General features: G+C 40.0%; 1 protein-coding gene across 2 annotated transcripts in view; it reads right to left on the reverse strand.

The window, feature by feature from the left end:
* Positions 1-23,516, reverse strand: part of TGFBR3 (transforming growth factor beta receptor 3) — a 116,417-nt gene that overhangs the window by 41,231 nt on the left and 51,670 nt on the right. For both annotated transcript variants that reach the window (XM_033067533.1, XM_033067534.2), the window contains exon 4: positions 8,530-8,667. In XM_033067533.1, the coding sequence (XP_032923424.1) occupies positions 8,530-8,667 (138 nt within the window). The remainder of the gene's footprint in view (positions 1-8,529; positions 8,668-23,516) is intronic.

The raw sequence follows: 23,516 nt of genomic DNA on the forward strand, positions 1-23,516 counted from the left end.
GAGTCAGCTGGTGGTTTTTGGTATTGTATTTTGATGTAATTTCATCCTCTTACAGAGTAAAAATAAAGCCGTGGATGGAGAAATATCAGGTATTCCAAAACTCAAAAATGTATCTTTTGTTGTTCATAAACAACAAAAAAACCCCATATACAACATATTCTAATCATCAAGAGAACAATTCTCTTCAACAAGTGAAGAAGAAACATGCTGCTTTTGAAATTATATGCCACATTTGTGAATCATCTATCAAATTCTTGTAGTCCTTACAGCCACAGAGGTGTGATGTTTTCAGGCAATGACAAAATTTTTCATTTCAGAGTTCTCAAGACCACATGCAGTCATTAAAAAATTCCACTTCCAGTTCTCACATTTTTGAGAACATACACATAAGAAACATTATCTTAATTACATTTTAGATTTTAATTCAACTTCCTAGGAGATACTCAGTTTGGCAGCTACCAAAGATCCTTATATAACTAAGGCTGTCCAGTGTTTTCTCAGGATGAAAGCAGAACCTTACAAGATCAGAGAGTATACTCCTGCACCTCTTTATATATCTAGACAACAGATCCTGGTATTTCCTATGAAAGCTAAATCTCTGTCAAATCAAGTGGAACTTTCAAAACCCCCAAGGAACAATTACTGGAATGATAAAGAAACAAACAAGAAAATCTGTGTAATGGGGAGATCTGTCCCCAAAGTTTAAATCTCAGCACGAGTTTATTAATTGCACACAGGTAATTGTCCACTCATCTCACATTAATTTAACAACATCTTAATAGACTCAACGTAACACTTGTTTGGTACAAGCAAAATAAGGTAGCAGAAGTTTTTCCAGGGATTCTGTTTCAAGCTAGAGGCAATTTAGTGGAAGAAGTGAGGGGAGAATTAAAGCCTATCTATGCAACTGCAGCTATAGTTTCCACTGGAATCAGTGACTCAGTAACACAACCTGTTGTGATTTATTATCTCCACGTCACTAACACCAGTAGTGTGCCAAAATCCACTGCCTGCTTCTGTAAACTTCCACTGGCTAACCCCCCTGTTTACTGAAGCAAGCAAGGAAAGGAAGGAGCCATGGCCATACAGAAAAGACTATCACAGGTGCCTGTTCCTGGTCCTTCAGCCTCCTGCAAGATTAATTTGGGAATACACCTCAACCCCTAAATGCCTGAATAGCCTTTGTTTCCTCGTTCTTGCAGGCTGGATTACCTTGAAGTCCACATCTTCCTGACTACCAGCTGTCTCAAAGTGATGGGTCTGGGCTCCTAGAGGGCCCAGGAGAAGGAGGAATGCTTAGGATCAGACAGAGGCAGCAATGAGAAAGATCAGCAGGAGGTACAAGAGGCAGCACCATCCAGATCTGGGCTATCCACACTCCTAACACAAGTTCTGCTTGGAACAATGACCCACAGACAGCCCACTCTCAAAGCTGAAACAAACACCACACAATAAACCCTGAGTTCTGAAAGATGTCTTAAATCACATGGGATCTAGTATGAACTCCGTGACACTCTTAGCACACCACGCTGCCAAAAGAATGCAGCCCTTTGAAGCCCCATGAAAGAAGAAACCAAGGCACAAGGACCTGCCTAGTTTCCTGTGAAATTTACTGGCAAGTTGGTATTCTTGAAATGTTTCTGCCCAAACCAAAGTGATTACAGTGAAAAAAGAGGATAGCTACACATCAAAAAATTTCCCTATTTTGGGACATCACACATACAGAATTTTTTTACCATACTCTGCATATTCATTTCATGTACTATATCATGCTTCATAGACAGAAATAGCACTTCACTTCTGCAACGTCTTCCTGAAGCAAGCTATGAATGGGAAAAAAAACCCTCAACCTCCTAGATATTTAAAGATGCCTTACTAGGGTTATTGTACTCTTAAACTCCTTTTACATCCATCATTTTCAAGCATGTATTTACTACCCTGTCATTTTCTGCCATTCCTACTGCTGACAAAACCTTTCCACTCTTTTGCCAAGAACGTAAGAATCACCACCACACGTAGCCTGAGGACCCCCTAAAATGCCTGGAAGTAACACATTTATACAGACTTACAGAAAATTTAATATTTTGAGAGGGCTGAATCATGCCAGGAGACAAAATCTACAGGAAAATTTACCATTGTGAAAAGCATAATAAGAGTTACTGTTTACTAAACACTGCTTTTAATTTGACATAAAATGTTCATTTTCACATTTTTTCAAAAGGCAAGGAAATGTTGTGGAGAGAGGAAAGGAGAATATGAACTTTTCCAAGTGGAAAAGGGCAACTACAGAATTATTTCCAGCTCCAGAGTAGAAGAATTATGAAGATTCATTAAAAAAAAAAAGCAAACTCAGGATTCTACAGTAATGTAAGCGTCCTTTTAAATTCCTCTTCACACTGCTACACAACACTGAAAATCTACTGCTTTTACTTCCAATAGTGAAAGGTCACTATTTATACCAAATTTATCACTAGTCATGCATTTCCTATCCTTCCTCACTCTTCTCCTAGCAGAGCACTCTGTTCACATCTGGGTCTGTTTAACCAGTGATTGGGAATTTAGCCTCCTGATTTCCCGTTAAATACTAGGCACAGGAAAACAAATAGCACTTGTTTTTCAGTGAGTTTTGTCAGTGATCCAAATGTAGTGCAAACCATAGAACAGCCTGTGGTTTGGTGGCAGTGATCCAAAATATGTGAACCATATTTTCATGAAGTGAGAGTGATAAACCAGCAATTGGCTAAAGTAATAAGAACATTACTTTTTTCTTCTTAGAAATTCAGAAATGACTAATAATTAAACTCTTCATTCCATCACTTTGTCTTCTTTAAAGCTTTTATTTTATCATTTTAAATCTCAAACCGAGAGCAAGTGATCTGTTTTTGTATTTATCCTTACTGCTCTTGCTTCCTCCATTTCATACCTTAACTCACATTCACTCCCAGCTCTTGCAAGTAAGGTTATTTGTTTGTCTAAGTGTTTTCTTACCCATAACTCTTACTCATTCAATTGCCTGAATAACTAACTGAAAAAGCTGAAGCATCGCTTCTTAAATCATATATTATATAAAATCACATATATAGATATTTAAGGGGGTTTTGGATCCATTCTAACAGTGATTTCTAACAGGAAATCACAAAGGATTGGGATCTTTTTTTCACTGATTCAACTCTCACTACTTTCACTTGCTGAATAAAGACATTCCTAGGCTATAAAAGCAATTGAAAAAGCTACCAAATATAAAGAAAAAAAATTGCTGAGTAGCACCTATAAAACCCTCTTTCTGTGCAGTTCCATAAAACTTCTGGTTTTCTGCCAAGACATGTTCGCAATAAACTAGTTTTAGGGAAGGAGAGAAATGACGACTTGATGGAAAGGAAGGAAACTATTTTGCAGTATGAAAACTTAAAAGAGGGGTGGTGGAAGAGGTCTGGTAATGTTTTTCTGCAATACTGACTTGCACCAAGATCACAGGTAAAAGCAGTTTCTACAGCAGTTGTCCAGCTTACATAAAACTTATCTCTCATAATCTAATCAGTCTAATCACCAGTGAAGATGTTCTTTAATTTCTTCTCCCTCTCCCCTTTATAATGCAATTTTGGCACTTACTCCCTGCAGAGGAAAAAAACCAAAATGAAGCACATATGCTAAGCATTCCCCTTGCTGAACTGAACAGAGCCACCCACCCATGTGATGAGCCCACCAACACTTGAACAGAAAGTGCCCAATTCCCAAACTGTTGTACTTTTGTAACATGTACAAATATACATTCAGACTAATATGACTACATGCACCAGCAACTAAAGTGAAGATTTACAATTACTTAGGTCAGACAGTCCATGCACTTACCCATTTCAGGTATTTTTGGATTGAAATGCTATGATACTAAGGTACATTTATTTTTAAGACAATGAAAATAAACTCAAGACTTATTTTACTTAAATTACAATAATTGCACCACATCACGTACTTCAGCAACTTATGCAGAGTCTGAAAATAACCCTACCCATGCTAAATGTATTGTTAACACCACACTAGGCAGACAACACATACCCTTTTCTCTTTCTTATACAGAGAAAGAAAATCTTTGTCAGGTTTTTATCAAGATGCCCAGATTTTCTCTTGAGAATACTCACTAGTATTTATAGTATTTATAGATGGGGAAAGCACCCCAAGAAGCAAAATGACAACAAAGGCAACAGAATAGAGAAGCACAATTCCCTTTAGCAGCCATGCCCTGTCATGATGGCTTCCTCCAAAGTAGACACTCTGTGAAAATCACTTCCATTCAGTGCCACTTTGAAAAAAACTCTTCAAAACATTACATTAAAAAATCCTGATGCTAACCCAACACAAATTTTGGGTTGTTTGGGGCATGCTACTTAGTTTTAATAATCATTTATTCTACTGTAAGGTTTAGCCACCAGTAGACATTTTGTGAAAATGAAACCATGAGACGTTTCCGTGAAGATAAAGCACATGACGAGTCACTGTGTGAAACTTGTGCCTTACATTATAAAAATACATGCAACACCACGTGTATACACCAAATCTACATGTCCATGCTAAAAAATATTTACCAACAACTTAATTTGTGCTTCCCTCTTTATTATAACCAAGCACCCAAAGCCTGGATTTTCTCCCACATTTATTTTAAGCTTCTTAACTGAGGGAGGACCAGGCCAAAGGCAAAAATCCATGCTTGAACTACGTGATAAGAAGTTAAACTCCAGCCCTATTCAGTAGTATTGCATTTTCCCAGTCTTTTGGATATGCATGGGTACAAGCTTTAAACCTTTCCATCCTTCCCTGGGGCATCTTAGCTTTAATGGAAACCCAAACAATAAATTCACAGAATGAAGGAAACAGACCATTTTGCTAATGAGGACACTGGGAACACAGAGCCCTAACTCTACCCTCTTCTCCAGTACAATCACCATTCAAGCTCAGTGTGCCTTGGTTTCCCCTCCTGTACAATGCTACTAACAGCACTTGTGTTCCTATTCTTCATGTACTTATATCCTGGAAATACCTTTGTTAGAAATAACCTTGAAACTTATAATACAATTAAATTTAATATTTTATGTAGTTATTTACTTACTCAAAGCACATGTCCTTGTAACAGTTTGTGAACTTTATCATGATACTTTAGAAGGAGAAAAAAAGCTAATATTAAAAAGAAATAAAGATGTAGGACTTTACTAATGGTTACATGATCCTTTCACTACAAACTCTGACCTGGCTCTAGCAATGTCTATTATCAGCAAGTCCCAGAAGTTGTCATTTAAACCTCTTTACACTACTTACCATTCCAATTAGGAGTCAATCAATGAAAGTCATTGCAATTCATACTTCATATACAATATCTTAATAAAATTGTGAATGAATGTATTGTTTGGAAAGTCTGAAGGAAAAGCTGAGAAGTCAATGACTATCTTGCCTGAGGCTTCCATAGAGACAGACACAATAGTTATGACACTCCTCTGGTATGCATGCCATAGATTTCTGTTTTGAGCATAGAATTCATGGGCACAAGAAATTTTTTTCGAATTCAAAATCTTTTATGACTCAAAACACTAGATTTTCTGTTTTGGCTATACATTTAAGGAGACTGAACAAGCCAGATCTGCGGGGCTAAGTATTTTTAAAAAATGGCTAAGGAAGCATGCTCTGCACTCTGCAGCCCTTGGAGCTGCTATTTGCAGTCCTAGGGTCAGTTGTCCAGAACTCACTGAAGGCTCTGGCACAGAGGCAGGGAACCTCTCAGCAGCTTGGGAAGAAGCAGTATGTCCCTTTGCCCCATAGCTCACCTAAACCCAGAACTCCCGATCCTGGAAAGGGACAACTGTTCCTAGGACAGAGACTGTCACAGGGGCTGCAAATGAGCACAGCTCAACACAGACAAACACCTCTAGGCAGAACTAGAGCCCCTTGATCTCTATTTGGCATGCTGCACTTGCCTACAGGTGCTGCTAGGACTTCCTCCACATTTTTCATGTTTTCTGTGCCACATGATTCTGTGCTGTTTTTTCAGAATGCTTTTGGGAAAACAATGTATTTGTCCCTGTGAGCAGAGTGGAATTGTGGAAAAACAACAGATGATGACCACATTTCAATCTGTTCATCCCACAACCTCGTGGCCTATCATCCCAAGCCACCCTAGCTACTGAGAAACTGGGCCAGGAAAAGTGGGAAGGCGGATGAATTCATGATAAGAGACTGAAGTTAGCTTATGTTTACAGCAAAAATATCACCTTAGGGAAAGAACAAAGTGAACTTCAAGAGTGAGAGGGATGACAGAGACTAAACTGGGAAAGGTAATGGTGGATCAGTACCCTGGCATTCTGCAATCTTGTTCTTTGAGCTCTTTGTAGGAAAGAAAAATAGGAACCTCAACATGGTGGAAGAAAAATACATTAATTCATATGGCACTAAAGGAGATCCAAAATTGTTATGGAGAGCTATTCAGATGGATTAGGGATGAGTTAACAGAGCCAGTTCAGACCCTTGCAACAAAAAGGCAAGCTGCCACAGGCAGCAGCATTATCCCAGCACCAGAGGCTGGCAGGATGGCACAAGGTACCACATCATTCAGCCCTTACCGTGACCAGCAGAGATTAAGGGAGAGGTTTTGAGAGGAGGTATTAGATCCGAGTCCTCCCAACACAGCAGCAAATCTATAGTGCCTGCCAGGTACTCCTGCCCCACCTGAAAAACAGTCCCCTCCTCCCAGCAGCATCAGTGGCCAAATTTACAGTGGCAGTTCTGGAGGTCAGGTAGCATCTTGTTTGGCTAGAATCATGACTGCTGCTGCTGACCTCTTCAAATCTGACCAGAAGCACTTGAAACAGTTTTCTACAGCAAGCCCTTATCTAATGGTACAGTTTTGGCAGTGAGAGACTTAGGCACATTCCTGTTGTTCCTATACCTTAATGCAGGCTGCTGAAACCCCACCAAGACAAAGCAAGCAAGCTCAGCAGATCACCATCTGAACACCAGTACAATCAGCTGAGCAGAGATGGATGGGTCTCGACAGACCATCCTTCCAGAGCAGGATACGGGGAGCAGGAAAATCCTGGGTGCGGAGGAAGGACACAAACTAGCTGAACAAGATCTAGTTGACAGGAAATGGGAGCGATGATGCATTGCAGAACAAGACCAAAAGTAAAGTAGGTCTAAGGCTTTATTATCTGATGAAAGATCCTGCATCTTTTGTCCATGAGAGGAATGAGAACTGGTCACACTGTTGCTCCACATGTTGTACCTCAGCCATTTTCTGATCAGACCAGAAGTGTACTGGCTGCATTAAGGACACATAACAGGAATGGTCGACAAGAAGGTAACAGGCATGAGTCTCCAAAACACCAATGAAAAACATAAGATAGTGAATACCTCAGAATAAAAACAAGCCCATATTCTTTGCACCAATCAGTAATACGCTGTACGGGAAACAGGACTGAATCCTTCAAAGTTAAAAATATCAAGGCTACTCCTAGTCCTTGAAGACAGGAAAAAGAATTACAGAAAGCCTGCAGTATCCAGCAAGTGACAGAACTCTTGGTGCACTTAAGCATGTCACCACCACACCAGATTACAACTGAGAGAGCAGTGTCCCTTCTCAGTGCTCTAATGCTGCACCACTATGCATCCTCCTGTCCTGGTGACGCACAGCACACAACTAAGTTCCCACTGGCTGCTGCAGAAACAATCTTGCCTACCACTGTCAGCTGTGCTGGAGGAGCAAAATTAAGCCCTATAAGGACACCGCTAAAAATAATCAAATTTAGTTCTGCAATTAGAGTTGAATATAGTGAAAGCTGCAACTTTCATAAAGACAACTCATGATTAGACATGATGTCACACATTAAAAATTTAATCCAAACAACTCGTCTGTTTCACTACAAATAGAAAACTTGAAGGTCCTGGCAAACTGTAAGGACATGATTTACAAATACTAGGTAATATTTGGATCTTGCATTATAAGCAGTGCTCCAGTCTTTCTGAGAAACAAAAATGACTTCATTCTGGGCTTAGCTTGGTCATTTCCAAAGACCAAAGCTTCATCAGAGACAAACCATAACTGGACATATTTAGCTCAATACATACAAATTTTTGTTTTGGTCACAGACCACACAATTAGCATCCCCTCTTAATATTTCCAATTCCTCTGAGGCTTTTTGCTTTATGGTGCTGTTAGACTTCCAGCCAGGACTGGCAATCTGGTATAACCTCACAGCTTTTTGAACTCTAATGACTGTTAGTATTAATAATTATATGATGTGCAGATTCTGAAAAGCAGTTTTGCTTTCCTTTCCTTAAATTCACGTAACAAGTAATTGGCTACTTTTTCCAAATTGCTTTGCCCTACCACCTAACTGTTCCCCAGAGCCCTACAATGAAACTTGACTCCCTCTTAACTTTTTTTTCTAATCCCAGTTTGAAAAATTTCCAAATGAATGCCATTAACTCCATGCCATATGCGACAAGCAGCTATGACAGAGAGCAGGCCAGAGAAGTGTGTACACTTACAAAGAAAACTCTTCGGATTCCAGGTGCCAGTCTTTCTGTTTTTAGCTTCCAGACCAAAGGCAAAGGAGAGTTGAGAAGAAACACCAAAGGCTTCTGGTGAATATGCACTGATGAAATTGGATTCAAATGCAATGTGACCTACAGAAAAACATAGAAATATGTGAATACTTCCTGGAATTTGAAACAATGAATCAAAGGTATTTTTTATATATATTATGGTTTTTAGCATTCACACCTCTTGACTCAAGATTATACACTAATCTACTTCCACAAAAGTCAGTGAACAGAGCACTGAGAAAATAAAATATGAAATGGTTAACATTTGTGCTCTATGCTTGCAAAGCATTGCTAAAAAGAAAACCTTGGCAAATGCTGATGAAAAATAGCTTATGCAAAAGGTCAAACCACTAAGCTGAGAGTTGGAGAGCAAGGAGATAAAAAGAATTGCAAAGCAAACTCTGATTTCTGGTTTCTAGATGGTAGTCTACAAAGCTGGCTTAGAGTATAAAACCTCATCTGCTGATTCTGTTAAGGGCATAAATCTAGTCTGAAAAACAAATAAAACTAAACAAACAAAAACCAGGAGGAACAAATCCAGAAACACAAGCAAGCACTACATTACTTCATGGAAGGAATTCCAAAATAAATTTTAACATACACTAGGGAAAGAAAATGCCTGTGTTCAGAGACTAAAAAGATACACAGGGGTAAATGATCTGAGCAAAGTGGACATCATGGAAGTGAGGCAGCCACTTACAGGTGGCTTTGAAACAAGCAGTTTGTAGTTACTAGAAGCCCCTCCTGCCCAACTCCTCATATCCCACTAGTGCCCTTCTAGAAAGGGTTCACTGTTGGACAAAACCATAACCAAACACACGACAGAACAGCCTGTCATTTTTAGCATATACAGACTTGCAATTTATATTGCAGTGGTTTTATGGGACCTAAAAAGCTGTTCAAGCAGTCAGGATTTATCTTGATCCTTCATCCCACGTTTTATGAAGAAACATTTAGTGTGCAATGCAGAGATGACCACAGACTGAGCAGGGAAGCTGATGTCCCACCATACTGATGACAGGGTCCCTGATAATCACTGCTCTTTCTAAAAAAAAGTATAGAGGAAGGAAACATGCACACAACCAGCAGTTTGAGTGGTGGCAAAGAGAAATGAGCACAAAGGTAATTAAGAATTAATTCTGCATCAGGAAGAGCCACTATGTATAGTTCATTGCATGATTCTTATATAGCAAACAACCATTAGTTTACCAGTAAATGGAGATTCATCCAGCAAACTAAGTAGATGAAAGCTAGAGAACAAATTAAAAACTAGGTACCTATTAATGTTAAAAATACTTTCCAAAATAGGAAGTATGGTGGTTTTTTGTTTGGTTGGTTCTGGTTTTGTGCTTACTTTGGGGCTTTTGGTTTGGTTAGTTGGTGGTTTTTTTGAAATTTTTTACTTTTTAATTTTATTTATTTCACCTTGAAAAGTTCACCATCACTATAAAGGCCCTGGTCTCAGGTCAGACACACCCAAAGGACAGCAGAAAGACCATTTTTCACTACTTAAGAGCTTGCAAAAAAGCTAAAAAAAAAACAGTTGGCTGTGCTTTCACACTAACTGGTAGCAGTTGCCTTCAAGCAGAGTACACCAGATTCTGAAATGCCACTGACCAAACACACCTCCAATCCCCACACTGACAGACACTCATACACACACACACCCCCCTCTGGGAGCACTGAGGACATCCCTGTCCTCCTCTTTGTTAAGCTTGATTAAAACTCATTGGAAAACTGAGTAAACCCATATTTGTACTACACCCAAGCTGCTTTACAGAACAAGCTCCCCTCCTGGCCAGCAGCTGGGCAGTGCCAGCCCTGCCTGCAGGAAGGCCAGGCAGTGCCATCTTCTGCTCTCTGCAGCCACCTCTGGCACTGCCTGGCCTCTCCAGCAGAGCACACTGGTATTTACCCATTTCATAAAGAAAACACTAATACCACAGACTACCAAGAACCACATTTCTCTCCACTTTCTGCCTCTAAAGAATAAAACACCTGATTTTAGCAAACTGCAGGGTGGTAGTGCTCTCAACTCTAATGGGAGGACAGAGACCTGAAATGCCAAACATTCACGTTCTTAGCTACAGAAACTGCTTTGCTCTATCAGCTATAGAGCCAAACTAGTTCTGCTACCTGCAAATAAGAGAGCAATTATTCATTTTACAAGACTTCTACTTGTTCTGTCTAGAAATGGAGACGTAAAAGTAAAAAGGGAAAACTGTTTAGAACCACTATTAAACTCACGACAATTAAAAGGCTTTCATTAATTCTTGTGGCTTTCCAGCTGTAATCACTGCTAATGAATAATAAGCTGTTTAAACTATTAAATGTAATTACCTTAACTTGGGCTTATGTTTTCTTACAACACAATAAAAATACTGTAATCTCAGTTTAGTAAAGCAGTCCAGTAATGTCTTTTGAAGTTCTGGTCTTGCAAATATGAATTCAAATCTTATGCTGATTTTTTTTCAGCTTCAAATGGCATAAAGTGCATACAACATACTTCCATGCCCAATAACAACTGATTTCCTTTGATCCTAGATGTTGGTGAAATTACTATAATATAGTTTGTGTGCTTAAAAAACCAAGAATAAAAAGCCAGTAACAATCCTCTGCCTTAGGCTTGCACCCTGGCTGTGCTTTTGTCAGAAGGCCATGTCAATGTAAAAGATATGGCTCTTATTAGAAACTTCAAAAATTTTTTGCTATTTAAAACCTCCATTATTTATTACAAGCAAGAATGATACGATACATATAACACACTCAGAAAACTTCATCTCAGAAATAGCTAGGCTAAGTCCTTTGGGTAATAAGGAAATGGAGAAGTACCTCCGTTTCAACTGGTCTCAGACAAATTTGTTCAAAGCCAACATCTATCAGACAAGACAGATGTTTTAGACTTCATGAAGATTTCTTTCTGTTGTTTTAGTCACATGAGAACACACAGAGCAATCATACTACCTTAGTGAGAAAATCAGACTCTTTGCAACTGGATCTACTATCAGACATTGTAGTTGCTACTCCCTTAGCTTTAAAAATTAAAGATGGATATAATACACACCTACATGACTATTTAACAAAGTTTGAGATGTATGCACAAGTGGTGATGTATCTGTCCATGCCCTTGGCTGAAACTGCAGGATAAGTTATACCACATAACAGAATTTTCCTACATTTGTCCCTGAAAAGTGAAGATCCTTGGAAAAAGCTGCAGGACTTCAACACCAAATCAACTTTTTTCATAACTAAATTAAATGCTTCTGTGAAAATGTTCCAAAAAAAGTAATTTTGCATCACTCCTCAGTGATGCTTGTGACTAAGCAACAAGACACATAATGCAAAATTCATATGCCTAGTCCTAAACTTGAGAAAGAATACAGTTAATATGACCATGTTTCTGCAGCAGTTCCATCACCATATTCCTTAGCATATCTATTCACTGTCACTACACTTGTTTAACAGAGTACTCTGGAAAAAACTGGGTTTATAACCAGTTTCTGCTTCAGAGCTGAGGAGCCTACCTGTTGGATAACCAAGTCTGAATGTGAGGGTTCCCAGTGAGAATTTTTACAAAATTAACACACTCCTCATAGTGTAACTATTTCCCCCTTTATATTTACAGTTGCTCCAACATCACTGTCATGACTTGATGATATACAGCAGTGCTATCTATTATGAGAGACTTTCTTCTGGTTCTTGGAAAGTTTTTCAAGCAAACTGCTGGGGAGTTACCAGCACTCAAGCTCTTTATGCCAAAACCCTGCTGCCAAGCATTTGGGTTTTTTACGTTGCATAACTACAGTCAGTGGGTATCACATGGAAATTTCAGCCCAAGTATGGTAGGCAGTCAGAACAGCTCACCAGAGAGGTGTTTATGTGAGAGAGTGGTTTGAACTACAGAGCCCAGCTGAAAGCCTGGACTTTGGTTATGCATCAGAGGCACTCAAATGCCACTTTCCACTCCTGCTTCACAGATTGAAAGGCTTAACAGGACTCTAAGGTGCTGTAAGTTATGACACTGACACAAGCCCAAGTTCAACACTCGAGCTGCCCCAGCACCTCCAGCACAACAGCAGCCCTCTCCTTAGCTCTGCCTTGCAAAGCTTTCTGCTGCCACAGCTGTGCTCCCACTGACTTGTCCCTTGGCTCATTTCTGGCATGGCTGCCTCCATCCACAGCATCACAGAGAAGATCTTCATTTTTACTCTCTCTACAGCAATCCCAACAAAATGTCATTTCTGCTGCAGTGTCCCCACTGTGGCTCTATTTATACCATATATCAGCTGAATCCCAAGCAATCTCCCTCCCCTAGACTCTTAGCTCAAGAGCTATTCAAGGCACATCCTTTCTCATGTCTACGATTCAGAGCACCTTCAAAACACAACACAAATTGATAGCAAGATACTGGATTGCTTTAAACCACAAAAAAAAAAAAAAGTTTCTAATTAATAGCACAAGAGATAACTATAAATTTTCTCTTTCTTTTTGTATTTTCACTGGCAAAATGCATATTACTAAATATTTATGTGAAGCCTTGCCCAGAAACTCCATCAGAAACCAATCCTATGTTTGTTCAGTGCTGTAAAGAGTGTTTTGAAGACACAGTGTGAAACTCTGAACTCACTGAACTCTGTGGTAAAACTCCTAACATTTTTCTGAAACCCCTATGTAAACTATAAAAAAATTAAAATAATCAGAGATCCAAAAAGGGACATTGTCCATCCATTCCTAGATTTTCAAAGAAGTTTATCAAATACACACATTTTGTACTTCTCAACAGCATACTACCTCAGTAAAAGTCTTCTTCATCTCAGACAGCTCTGCGACCAGTTTGGTAAAACAATACCAAAAGAAAACGAAACAGAATCACTAAACGGACTTGGGTATTTTTAGGTCACCTAGTCCATTTAAAAAGCAGCTGCAATTGCTTTGCCCATATTATTTTAAAAACATAGTAAGAGACAGCATACTATCCAAGCAGACAGCAGCACAACAGTACAGGAAAATAAGCCAATGTGGTCCAACGCATTCCTCAATCCCAGTGAAGGGCTCATTTGATCACAAAGCTGTTGCACAGCCAGCATTTTCATTGTGCAATCAATAGTTAGGCCAGACCTTCTGGTATGAGTGTCAGCAATGGTTCTCTCAGCAAGGCTCAACTTCAGCAGCTGTTTGTCAGAGGAAGCTCCTCTTCAGACTCTTGTCTGGCCCCCTTTGGCACACTCTCCTCCAAAAAATACATGACTAACTTGTGAGGAATACAACAGTTTGGTCATAGCTGAAAATTACAGAGTAAAGCTATTCTGAAAATCTTAAAACAAAATGTACACATTCCTCTTTAAAAAGCATCTAGGTACAACTGGGATGTGAACCCCAGTGGTTCTGTGCTATTTGCTAGAATGCCTTTTTCCATTCCCAGGCACAACACCCATCAAAATGCCTCTGTAGGGATCCATGCTGGTCACTGCTGCCTGCACATTCTGCACACAGTTCCTTTAAGGTCTCCAGCAGCAGCAAGGTTAAGGCAGCTGCAGAGGCTTCTGTCCCCAGAGATCAGTTTCATGGAAGGCTCAGTATCACCACAGAAACCAACTACAAAAACAGTCTACGGGCTCCTGCCCCACTACTCTGGTAAAGCAATTTGTACTATGCGAAAGGCAAGGACACAAATGCTGAAAACTGATCAAAGTAAATGCTGCTGTTAAAGTACCATTTTGTTTTGCTGACTTCAAGGCATCAAATCACAGGCTCTGTGTTTTGTTCTAAAAAGATGAAAGTTAAGTGCCAAGGATTTGTAAGGTTGAATTAACTATTCCGGCATGAAGACCTTTAGATAAATTCATAGCACATTTTCCAAAACAGCCATTACAAATCTGTGCTAATAAGCCAGGACAAAATATGTGGTGTTGTATTGAATTACACTGCCTAGGCTTGGACAGCTGTTCTCTAAAAAAGAAGAAAAAAGGAATTTTAACTCTTAGATCACATAAGTACATTTTATGACTTAAAAATGATGCAGTAAAGACAGATTTATGACATCTTAATTCATTACTCTGCTGCAAAGATTAAATTAACTCATTCAAAGCAGGCAAAATTTAGAGCTGAAATCTGAAAATCTATACCTATCTCTATCTTAAATGTTCTCACTCTTTTTGATAATACAATATTTATATAGTTTCTTCTAATATTGCAAGTCAAATAAATTAATATGAAGAAACCTATTTTTACAGTTCACTTGTGTCTATCAATACAGGAGATTTGGAATTTCTACGAAATTTACTTGAAAAAACATAATGTTGGTACATTTGCCATAACAGAATTCATTCAAGGATTACATAATCCACTAATCCACCTCAACTGGTAGGATCTGGTACTGCACCACTTTTCAGAAGTGTTTATCAAGTACTTTGGGAAGGATACTTTTATTTTTAAAATAAAAGGAAAAAAAAAAGCGTACTCTTTAGACAGAGATTGAGATTCAAAATGGAATCCTTTTTTTTCCTCCCCCTCATACTTTTGCTATGCTCACTAAATATTGTATTACAGATTTGATACCAAGCCAGCTATAGTAGATCACAATACCCAGCTTTCCAGAGCCAACAGTTTCTGAGAGAGAGATTGCTGATTTTTCCAAGAAACTCAAAATATGTTCATATGGTGTTACGGCTTGAATGTAACTTTGCTTGCAGGGTTAGATATTTGCACTCTTAAATCAACTGACTGTATAAGCACGTTCCTAAAAGCACACAAGATCTTACTGCTTCCCCTCTGGGAAGGCTCTCCAATGCAGACTCTTTGCTCAGACAGAGCAAGCACCAATTTTTGAAAACTCACCCCAGCAATCAGACAGATCTTCAAAACAGTATCAAAGAAATTACTAACTCCAGGGAAACTGCAAGAGCACTAAAAGCAAGCACTCATACCGACAGTTACTTTTTCTACCACAGAACCCAACACTGTGCCACCTTCTCAGCCCTTGCCAGGGACACACCATGGCACCTTCTCTCTGCCACACCAGCACTCATGGATGCTGCTGGGGCAGGGACCTGCTCCTTTGGGAGAGAGCAGGGAGGAAGCTGCAGTGCATGAGGCACAAGGGAAGGAAAGACCTTTCATTACTTCCAGGACGAGGCACAACTCAATCCTTAGGGAATGGAGTCCCAGGTAGCATCTACCCAGGTGCATGGGGGACTGAAGTCTGTTTCCAAGGCTCATGTAACACTAATAAATCAACCATTTGCTTATTTTACCCTAAATACAGGATTGCAAATAGATTGGCATTGCCTGGACCTTCTCACCCACACAGTACTAGAGAATCAGATTGACTAAACAGCAGTTATAGCTCAGCTTTAAAAATCATGGGAAAGATTCACCCCTGGCATAATTCCACTGAAGCTACTGGCATTAAACCAGAGACTGATGTGGTCCCATACATTACTTCATAAGAGAGGATACTATTGCACAATCTCTTGACCGTTATAATCTACCACCCAGACTGGAAAACCAGGCTCCATAAAAAAAAAAAAAGACAAGCAAACAGAAAAGTTGATAAGGACTGCCCAACTATAACCTGTTGCCCACTGCACTCTCTTCATTAAGAAGCACTCTTAAAAACCTTTGACCAAAAGGTGTTTGAAAACTCCTTTTCCCCTCACCCGTGCTTGTCCTGCAATATGGGCTAAAGGTCAGGGTGTGCTGTGCCAGACACAAAGAGCTTAAAAATCAAGTTCTGCAGCACATGAACATGCCAACATCCACTAACAAACTATTTTGAATTATGCATGATGTTCCCATTATTCAGAGGAAAACAATCAAAGAATCACAAAACAAGCTGAGTTGGAAGGGACCCTCAATGATTATCAAGTCCAACTCCCGGCCCTGCACAGCACCATCCCCTGTGCCTGAGAGCATTGTCCAAACATTTCTTGAACTCTGTGAGACTTAGGGCTGTGACCATTGCCCTGGGGAGCTATTCCAGTGCCCAGCCACTCTCTGGATGAAGAACCTTTTCCTAATATCCAACCTAAGCACCCTCAACACAATTTCAGGCCATTATCTTGGGTTCTGTCACTGGTCACCATACAGAAGAGATCAGTGCCTGCCCCTCCTCTTCCCCTCAGGAGGAAGCTGTAGAATGTGGTGAGGTCTCCCCTGTGTCCTCTTCCCTAGGCTGAACAGACCAGTTGACCTCAGTCACTAAATGGAAACCCCAAAACACATGTTCAAGACAAGAACTAAACAAGGTTCCCTTCACCTTCAGTACGGATGAAGCATCACCCTTCAGTTTGGTACCTGTTCCATGCAGAGCAACACACTGTTTTAAATGAACATCTAAGGTTTTAGAACCAACTAGAAAACTGATCTACCCCTATACTGACTTGTAGTTGTATCCAACAGTTGGATGAGACAGAGCCCTTTAGAACAAAAGGCCTAAGGGCTTGCAGTGTACTCAAAAACTATCTGTAATTCTGCTTCCAGTGTAAGCTCCAGCACATTTCTTATCCCAATATTAAATGACCAAACTGAGGGCCTGTGTAATAGGATTGAATTGCAGCACATTTAGATCTCCTCACGTGGATTTGCAATTCAGCTGCTCCATATAACAGACTAAAAAAAGCAAATTACAAGTAAAATTTAGTACTGTAACATTATCAAAGACATCATGTGCCAGATAAGTACAATGGTATGCTGTATGACATTAAACATGCTGCTCTGTTCCTGGCAGCAGAGTTGCCTATGTCTGGTTCATAACTGGTGGGTTCCTGCACCAGTGACTTTCTTCTCAAAAGTACAAGAGTAGGCAACCATGCTGGTAAGGTTTCACGGGAAATGCAGTGCCTTTTCAGAAAACACCACAGCCCACACAGCATCAGAAAATTCTGACACAAGGAGACATTACAAAATAGTGCTTCTAGCTTCATGAAAATGTTGGACTATTTCTGCCCACAGCTTAGTCACATAATTTATTTTCAGACAAAAACATAACAAATTAATTTCTGGTGTTCCTAAGTCGTTATCCTAAGCAAGAGCCAAATGCTAATAATTTATGCAAATACCTAGGTAATAAAAGCTATTCCTGATACATATAACATGGCAAATATGCAGAACAGTTATTCAAGTCTTATTTGCAACAGAAACGGGTACTACTTTCACAGTGCAAGAATAATAAGAGTAAAAACAAAACTGAGGGTTTGTATAAGGACAGAACACAAAGGGCAGTAATTTGTATTACCATAAGTCATACTGAAACAGTTCTGTGACAACCATCTTGGAAGCATATCCCAAAGAGTTTACTGATAAATTGTATGTAGATATCATACAAACACTGCCTATGTTAACTTCATTTACCTGAATTATACAAAATCCAGCTTTCCCTGCGCATATATATTTCAATTCAATTTTCACTGAATATGTTCTGCATTACATAGCTTTGAGAACCAGAATTCTCCTGAAAAAGAAGATTTTTCCAAAACTTCTGTCTGCAGCAAAGAAAGCAGTCTCTGCACAAGCAATTCTGCTCAGCTTTGCCAACCAAATGTAACTTTCCCACGATAATCCCCACTCTGGTCACCTGCAGAGCAAGGGCTGTCCACAGTGACCAGCCCCACAGCTTGGTCAGTGGAAAACTGATGCCCATCAGCAAAGCTGGGACCCCTTTGCCCATTCTGTCTGTGACCTGAATGAGATGTTCAGACTCCCAAAGATTAAGTGAAACCATTTGTGCCATCTGCCCTTCAGCAGATCAGCCAGGCTTCCCAGCACTCGAGTCCTAAAAACACAACACTTCACTCAGCTTTGCATAAATCAGTAGATGTCAATACCATTCACATGGCATATAATGAATCCTGAGGGGACAGTCTTCCTTTTATACATTTTGTGGGAAAATTCCTTGTTGGCTTTAGATCTGTTAAAGGAAAGAATATCTGTCCCAGTACACCACAAGTACAGCATCTCCCCTACTGTTGTTAGCAGCCTATTTAAAAAATGGTATCATCATACTAAGTTTTACTTTAATAATTAAGATAGAAGACTCATGTAGAAATGAAACAAATTTCCAGATAATTTTTATTCCACACTGTGTGCATATGTTGCAGATCTGAGGTTTTCTTTAGTGCATTGCCTAAGCTGCAAATTTTAATTTGCCTTCCCTTCTCCCACCCCTAAACTATTACCAGGTATTTGTCTAACAGGGTACCCAAAGCCCTGAAATGAAAAAAATGGGTGTGGAGTGGGTTAACTGAGTCAGAGGATATATGAGTACATACTAAAAAGCAGTTCCTGTCCCAAAGGAAAAGCTTCTTAAACTGAGAGATGAAAGACATATGACAAATTTCTGCCAGGACCACTTTCCCTGAATGCATTTAGGACCCTCTAAACTAATCTACACAGGCTATTTCAGGTAAATACAAGTTGGCCTTTATTTCCAGCAAGTTAGATAGGCGCTAGCCACCCAGCAGAAATGACAGAGCTGCACCAATATATCACTAAAGTATCAATACATCTTGCCTCTCAACAAGTCTGGTTAGTCCAGGCCCAGTATGATACCAATACTGAATGCTGTGTGTATTCAGAAACAGTATTAGCACTAGCCCATCTGCACCAGGGCTGAGGGCAGAGCTGACACAGCAGCTTGGTAGTTCACCTCAACTGCAAAACACCGTGCAGATGTAACATATAGCACACAGTGTCTAAAGGAGATCATGGCAAACCTGCAATATGAATACAGCATTTCCAAATCTCAGGGTAAGTCCTTAATGGTTTAACATCATACTTTCCACTGTTTCACAAGCTGCAGGTGGGGAAGGAGAGGAGGCTGAGATAATAAGACTTCAGAAAGGAAGTAAATACTACAAAGAAACATGAAAAACATGACAGAAAATACTGCAGGGAAAAGGGTTATGACATTTGAAAGCCTCCACATACAAAAAAGTTTGATCCTCAGGGTTTGCAGCTAGACCACACAAAGAGCCAGATGACTGGAAAAAAGAAACATCATTCTACAGGTGTCTTTTAAGGAGGCACTGTCACAGAGAAAGTGTAAAATGCAGCACTCACATCTTTACTGGACATGCAAAACGAAATTCTTGCTTTCCAAGCCAAGCTAAAGAACAGCATGTGTGCATGACTCATAAAAAACAGAAAACTTAGCAGCAGCTCCAGATTTAGGAAACAGTTTTGTTTACTTTATTGTCAGTAACTCACCAGCCCAAAAACTGGTGCAAATGTGTGTCTGTACTACATATGCTCACAAACAGTATTCGAAATTGAATACAAAGGAAACTGCTTTCAGAAGATTAAAAGTAATTGTTGCCAATATATTGTCTCTCTACTCCTCTGGGAAAGGTCTTCAATCTTCCCAATTTTTTTCTTATTTTCAAACTTTAAAAAATTCAGAACTTTTATTCTCTGTACAAACAAAGCAGTATTAGAGGAATATTTCAAATAATGATTTTATGATACTAACTACACAGGAAAAAAACCCCACCAAAACCCCTAAGGAACCAGATTTTCCATTTAATCAGGCCTAGCCATATAAGTAAGACTATTCATACCGCCACGTAATTGCAGAATCAATACCATAAAATCTGACAGAAACCTCCAGAAGAAATTTGTGATGCTATCAAGTATTTTCTTGCACAATGATGCCCTTTTATACACATCATATCTGACTGCTTCGCTGATTCTGCTTGAACAGAAATTTACTGAAGAAAATACTGGCTGGCTTCCCAGTATTTTCCAGGTGCACTTTCAGTGTTCAATTTACTTCACTACAGCTATCACTTGAAACCCAGTTAGTGGAGGAAGGCATGTTCCAATGGCAAACACTGACAATACAAGGGCCACTGTATTTCCCTGCAAAACCTGCAATTCTTCAGCAACATTTTTGCCTGCAAATGTCATACAGAGTCACCTTTCCCAAGAGGCCTCAGAACCCCACATACATATTCACACACACTAGCACACCATGTCCATGCAGAAAACATGAACACTCTGCTTCCTTGAGAGATGATGGAAGAGTGAGCCAGACCTCAAAGAGTCTTCAGGGTAAGAGAATGTTGGTTATCTCCAGAATGGTGACAGCTCTTAATACTTTTCCCTCACCGATGGCATTTGAGTCATCACCAAATACTGCCTTTCATCTAGACACACTAATTGCTGCCACCAGCATGTTTATTACATATGACATGATGTCCAACCTAATAAAAACGTTCATTTATTATGAATTGTCACAGCAATTGTAAAGAGACAGTATCAGCTATGAATTACCTATTTTTCAAGCAATTTAAGTTTCAGATATTTGTACCTCATGGGGGTGCTACTTTTTGCATCTTCTTTAAATTACAAGTTTTCCCACTGTATAAGTATTCTGCTTGTGTTTCACAGGGAAAATAAGAGATTCTTCTAGAGAAATGCAAACTTGAGTGTGATCAAAGTGTTATCAAAGGCAAGACTGACATAAAAATACCCAAACAATTAAAACATTTTTTGTTCTTCTATCTTGTCACAGCATGGTTTTACTTTCTCAGTTGATACAGGAGCATGGCTGTCAGGCATGGCAAGCTCCACACAATTTATGTTGGAAATTTTCCCCTGCATTGGGAGGATGAAGAAGAACGACTTCATTAATTCCTTTTGGTTCAAACAGAAACTCTAGAGAACAACATAAATATGACCACACATGACAAATGTTCCTCCAACATCTCACACACATATGCATGAGCCCAAAGCTACACTGAAACCTGACCATGGGGTTTGTCATACAAATGGACCCCTGGAAATGTCATCATTTCCTTAACTATCCTTTCTTGGTGAAAGTAATTACTGACAAAGCAGTAATTTATAAAGAAGATATGTCAGAAGCTTTGAGGAAACTGGACACCATGAACACAAATCACAGTCTATGATCAAAAATCAAAACACACATCTGCCCACGTGCACAGTGTGCTTACACACACAAGCCGTGGAGAGAAAGGAGTCCATCCAGTCAACAGCAGCAGCAGCCCTCTTGCTCTCTACAACCTTGCAAGAGCACATCAGTACCTGCAGCATCCTGCAGGAGAGGAAAACAGGAGTCCAGTTTACAGCTTCCAACACGACATTTTAAGCAGCAGTCAGCAAACCCAAAAACTGATCAGTCAGAAAACTCACACTGATGTTTTGCCTTCAGAACCCGTTAGCGTTCTGTGGTAGGCCTTGGCATGGCTTCAGACACCGCTGCACACAGCTCTGAGCTCAGAACAGGGCTCACTTTCTGCACACAGCAAACAGCCCATTTCTAAAAACGGAAAATAGCGAGGGTTTGCACAGCACTTTCCAAGTCATGAGATGTCACTGCTGCCTCTTTAAGGGCAGACACGCGTCAAGCCACGCTCCTGCAGGACATAAGGCTCTGTACAAACAGGCTCCTCCAGCCAACACAGGACTTCCTCTGGCAGTTCTGGTGGGCAGAACTTGAAAGGACTGCCAAGTCCAACGACCAGCAAAGCCTGAGCTGGCTGAAAACAACACACAAAGACTGCAATCCAGACAAACAAGATGAAAAAGCCACATTAAAAATGGTGGGATTTTATGCAAGCACAAATGTCTCTAAGTGCTAACAAAGAGAAGAGGGGAAAGAGCATTGTAAAGGTTTTCAAACAACAAGCAAATTCCACTTCTTAAAAACATGGCAATGCCATGTTCATCATGCATAAGGCAATTAAGACATCAATGTCATTTTAATGTATCAGCTGCATGGGAGTTGCAGCTTTCAGCAGACATGGAGTTATCTGAGACAGACACTGAATGATTATGATTTCAGTGGTGCATATTGCTGCTATTTTTAAGGCTTTATAAGGTCTATCATGTATGTTTTTTTAATTCTGTCCAGTACTCCAGCTGGGCCTTTGGGCATGGCTGTGCATAAAGGGAACAGCAGCAGCCTGAAAAACCACCCTGGTGAGCCAGTGGAACTACCACAAGCTGTGGGCAAGTTCTGGAAATTACCCAGGATCAAAGATGCACGTGATGAGGAATTCCTGCTTTCCAAGCAACAAATACAGGGTGTTCCTGGAGTACATTTGCCACAGCATCACTCACAGTTTGACTCTGAGACCTCACTGGCACAGAGCACTGGTGGAAGCAGTAATTCATCTGGACTTCCCATTCTCAATCTTTTTATGAGAGAAGGCACCCTTCCCTCACAAAACATCATGCAAAATGATTACAACAAAAAGCAGTAGTGAACCTCAAATTTGACAGAGAGGTTTGCAGGTGGCCAAACTAATTTTCCATTGTTATTCTGTATACCCAGTATGACTGATGATGTTTCCTCCCCACAACTCCATGAACCACACATCATCAAGGAACAAGAAGTAATAGGTAAAGTGATCGAGTTGACCTTGGTGGGCCCAGTGTAACAGGAAAGCTGGTCAGCTGAAAAGGCTGAAGGTTCAAAACCCCTGAACATACTTGTATTGAAAAATGCAGGTCTGCTGCTACAGCTAGACATCCACTACTACTGCCAAGCTAAAGTAGTCAGAAAGTGAAGAGGCAAGGAAAGGAAACTATCCTTGCAAAGTTCAGATTTGGTCTGTAGCTTGGCAGAGGCACAGTGCTTTGTTTTATCTCTTAAAGCTTCTTCTCTTCTAAAGCAGCAACTATTTTTCTTCAAAGCAAAGGCCTTTGACCTACCAGAAGTACTAAATATACCCACGTGTAGCACTGTATACATATTCAAACAAATGAATAGGTAACAAAATCTTCACTAACTCCAGCTGTCAAGTAACAAACCTTGAATTCCCTTCCTGCCTGCTGCCAGTACATGACCTCCAGGCCCCCTCTGACCATGACTCTGGTGCTGCAAGTCAGCATGATTTAAATCCGCCCAAAAAGTGGCCCCTTTATCTGAGCAGAATCTCAAGGCTGTTCCTGGATCTCTGGATGCC

The sequence above is a fragment of the Catharus ustulatus genome, chromosome 9, assembly GCF_009819885.2.
Source record: "Catharus ustulatus isolate bCatUst1 chromosome 9, bCatUst1.pri.v2, whole genome shotgun sequence".
In the NCBI taxonomy this organism is placed as follows: Eukaryota; Metazoa; Chordata; class Aves; order Passeriformes; family Turdidae; genus Catharus; species Catharus ustulatus.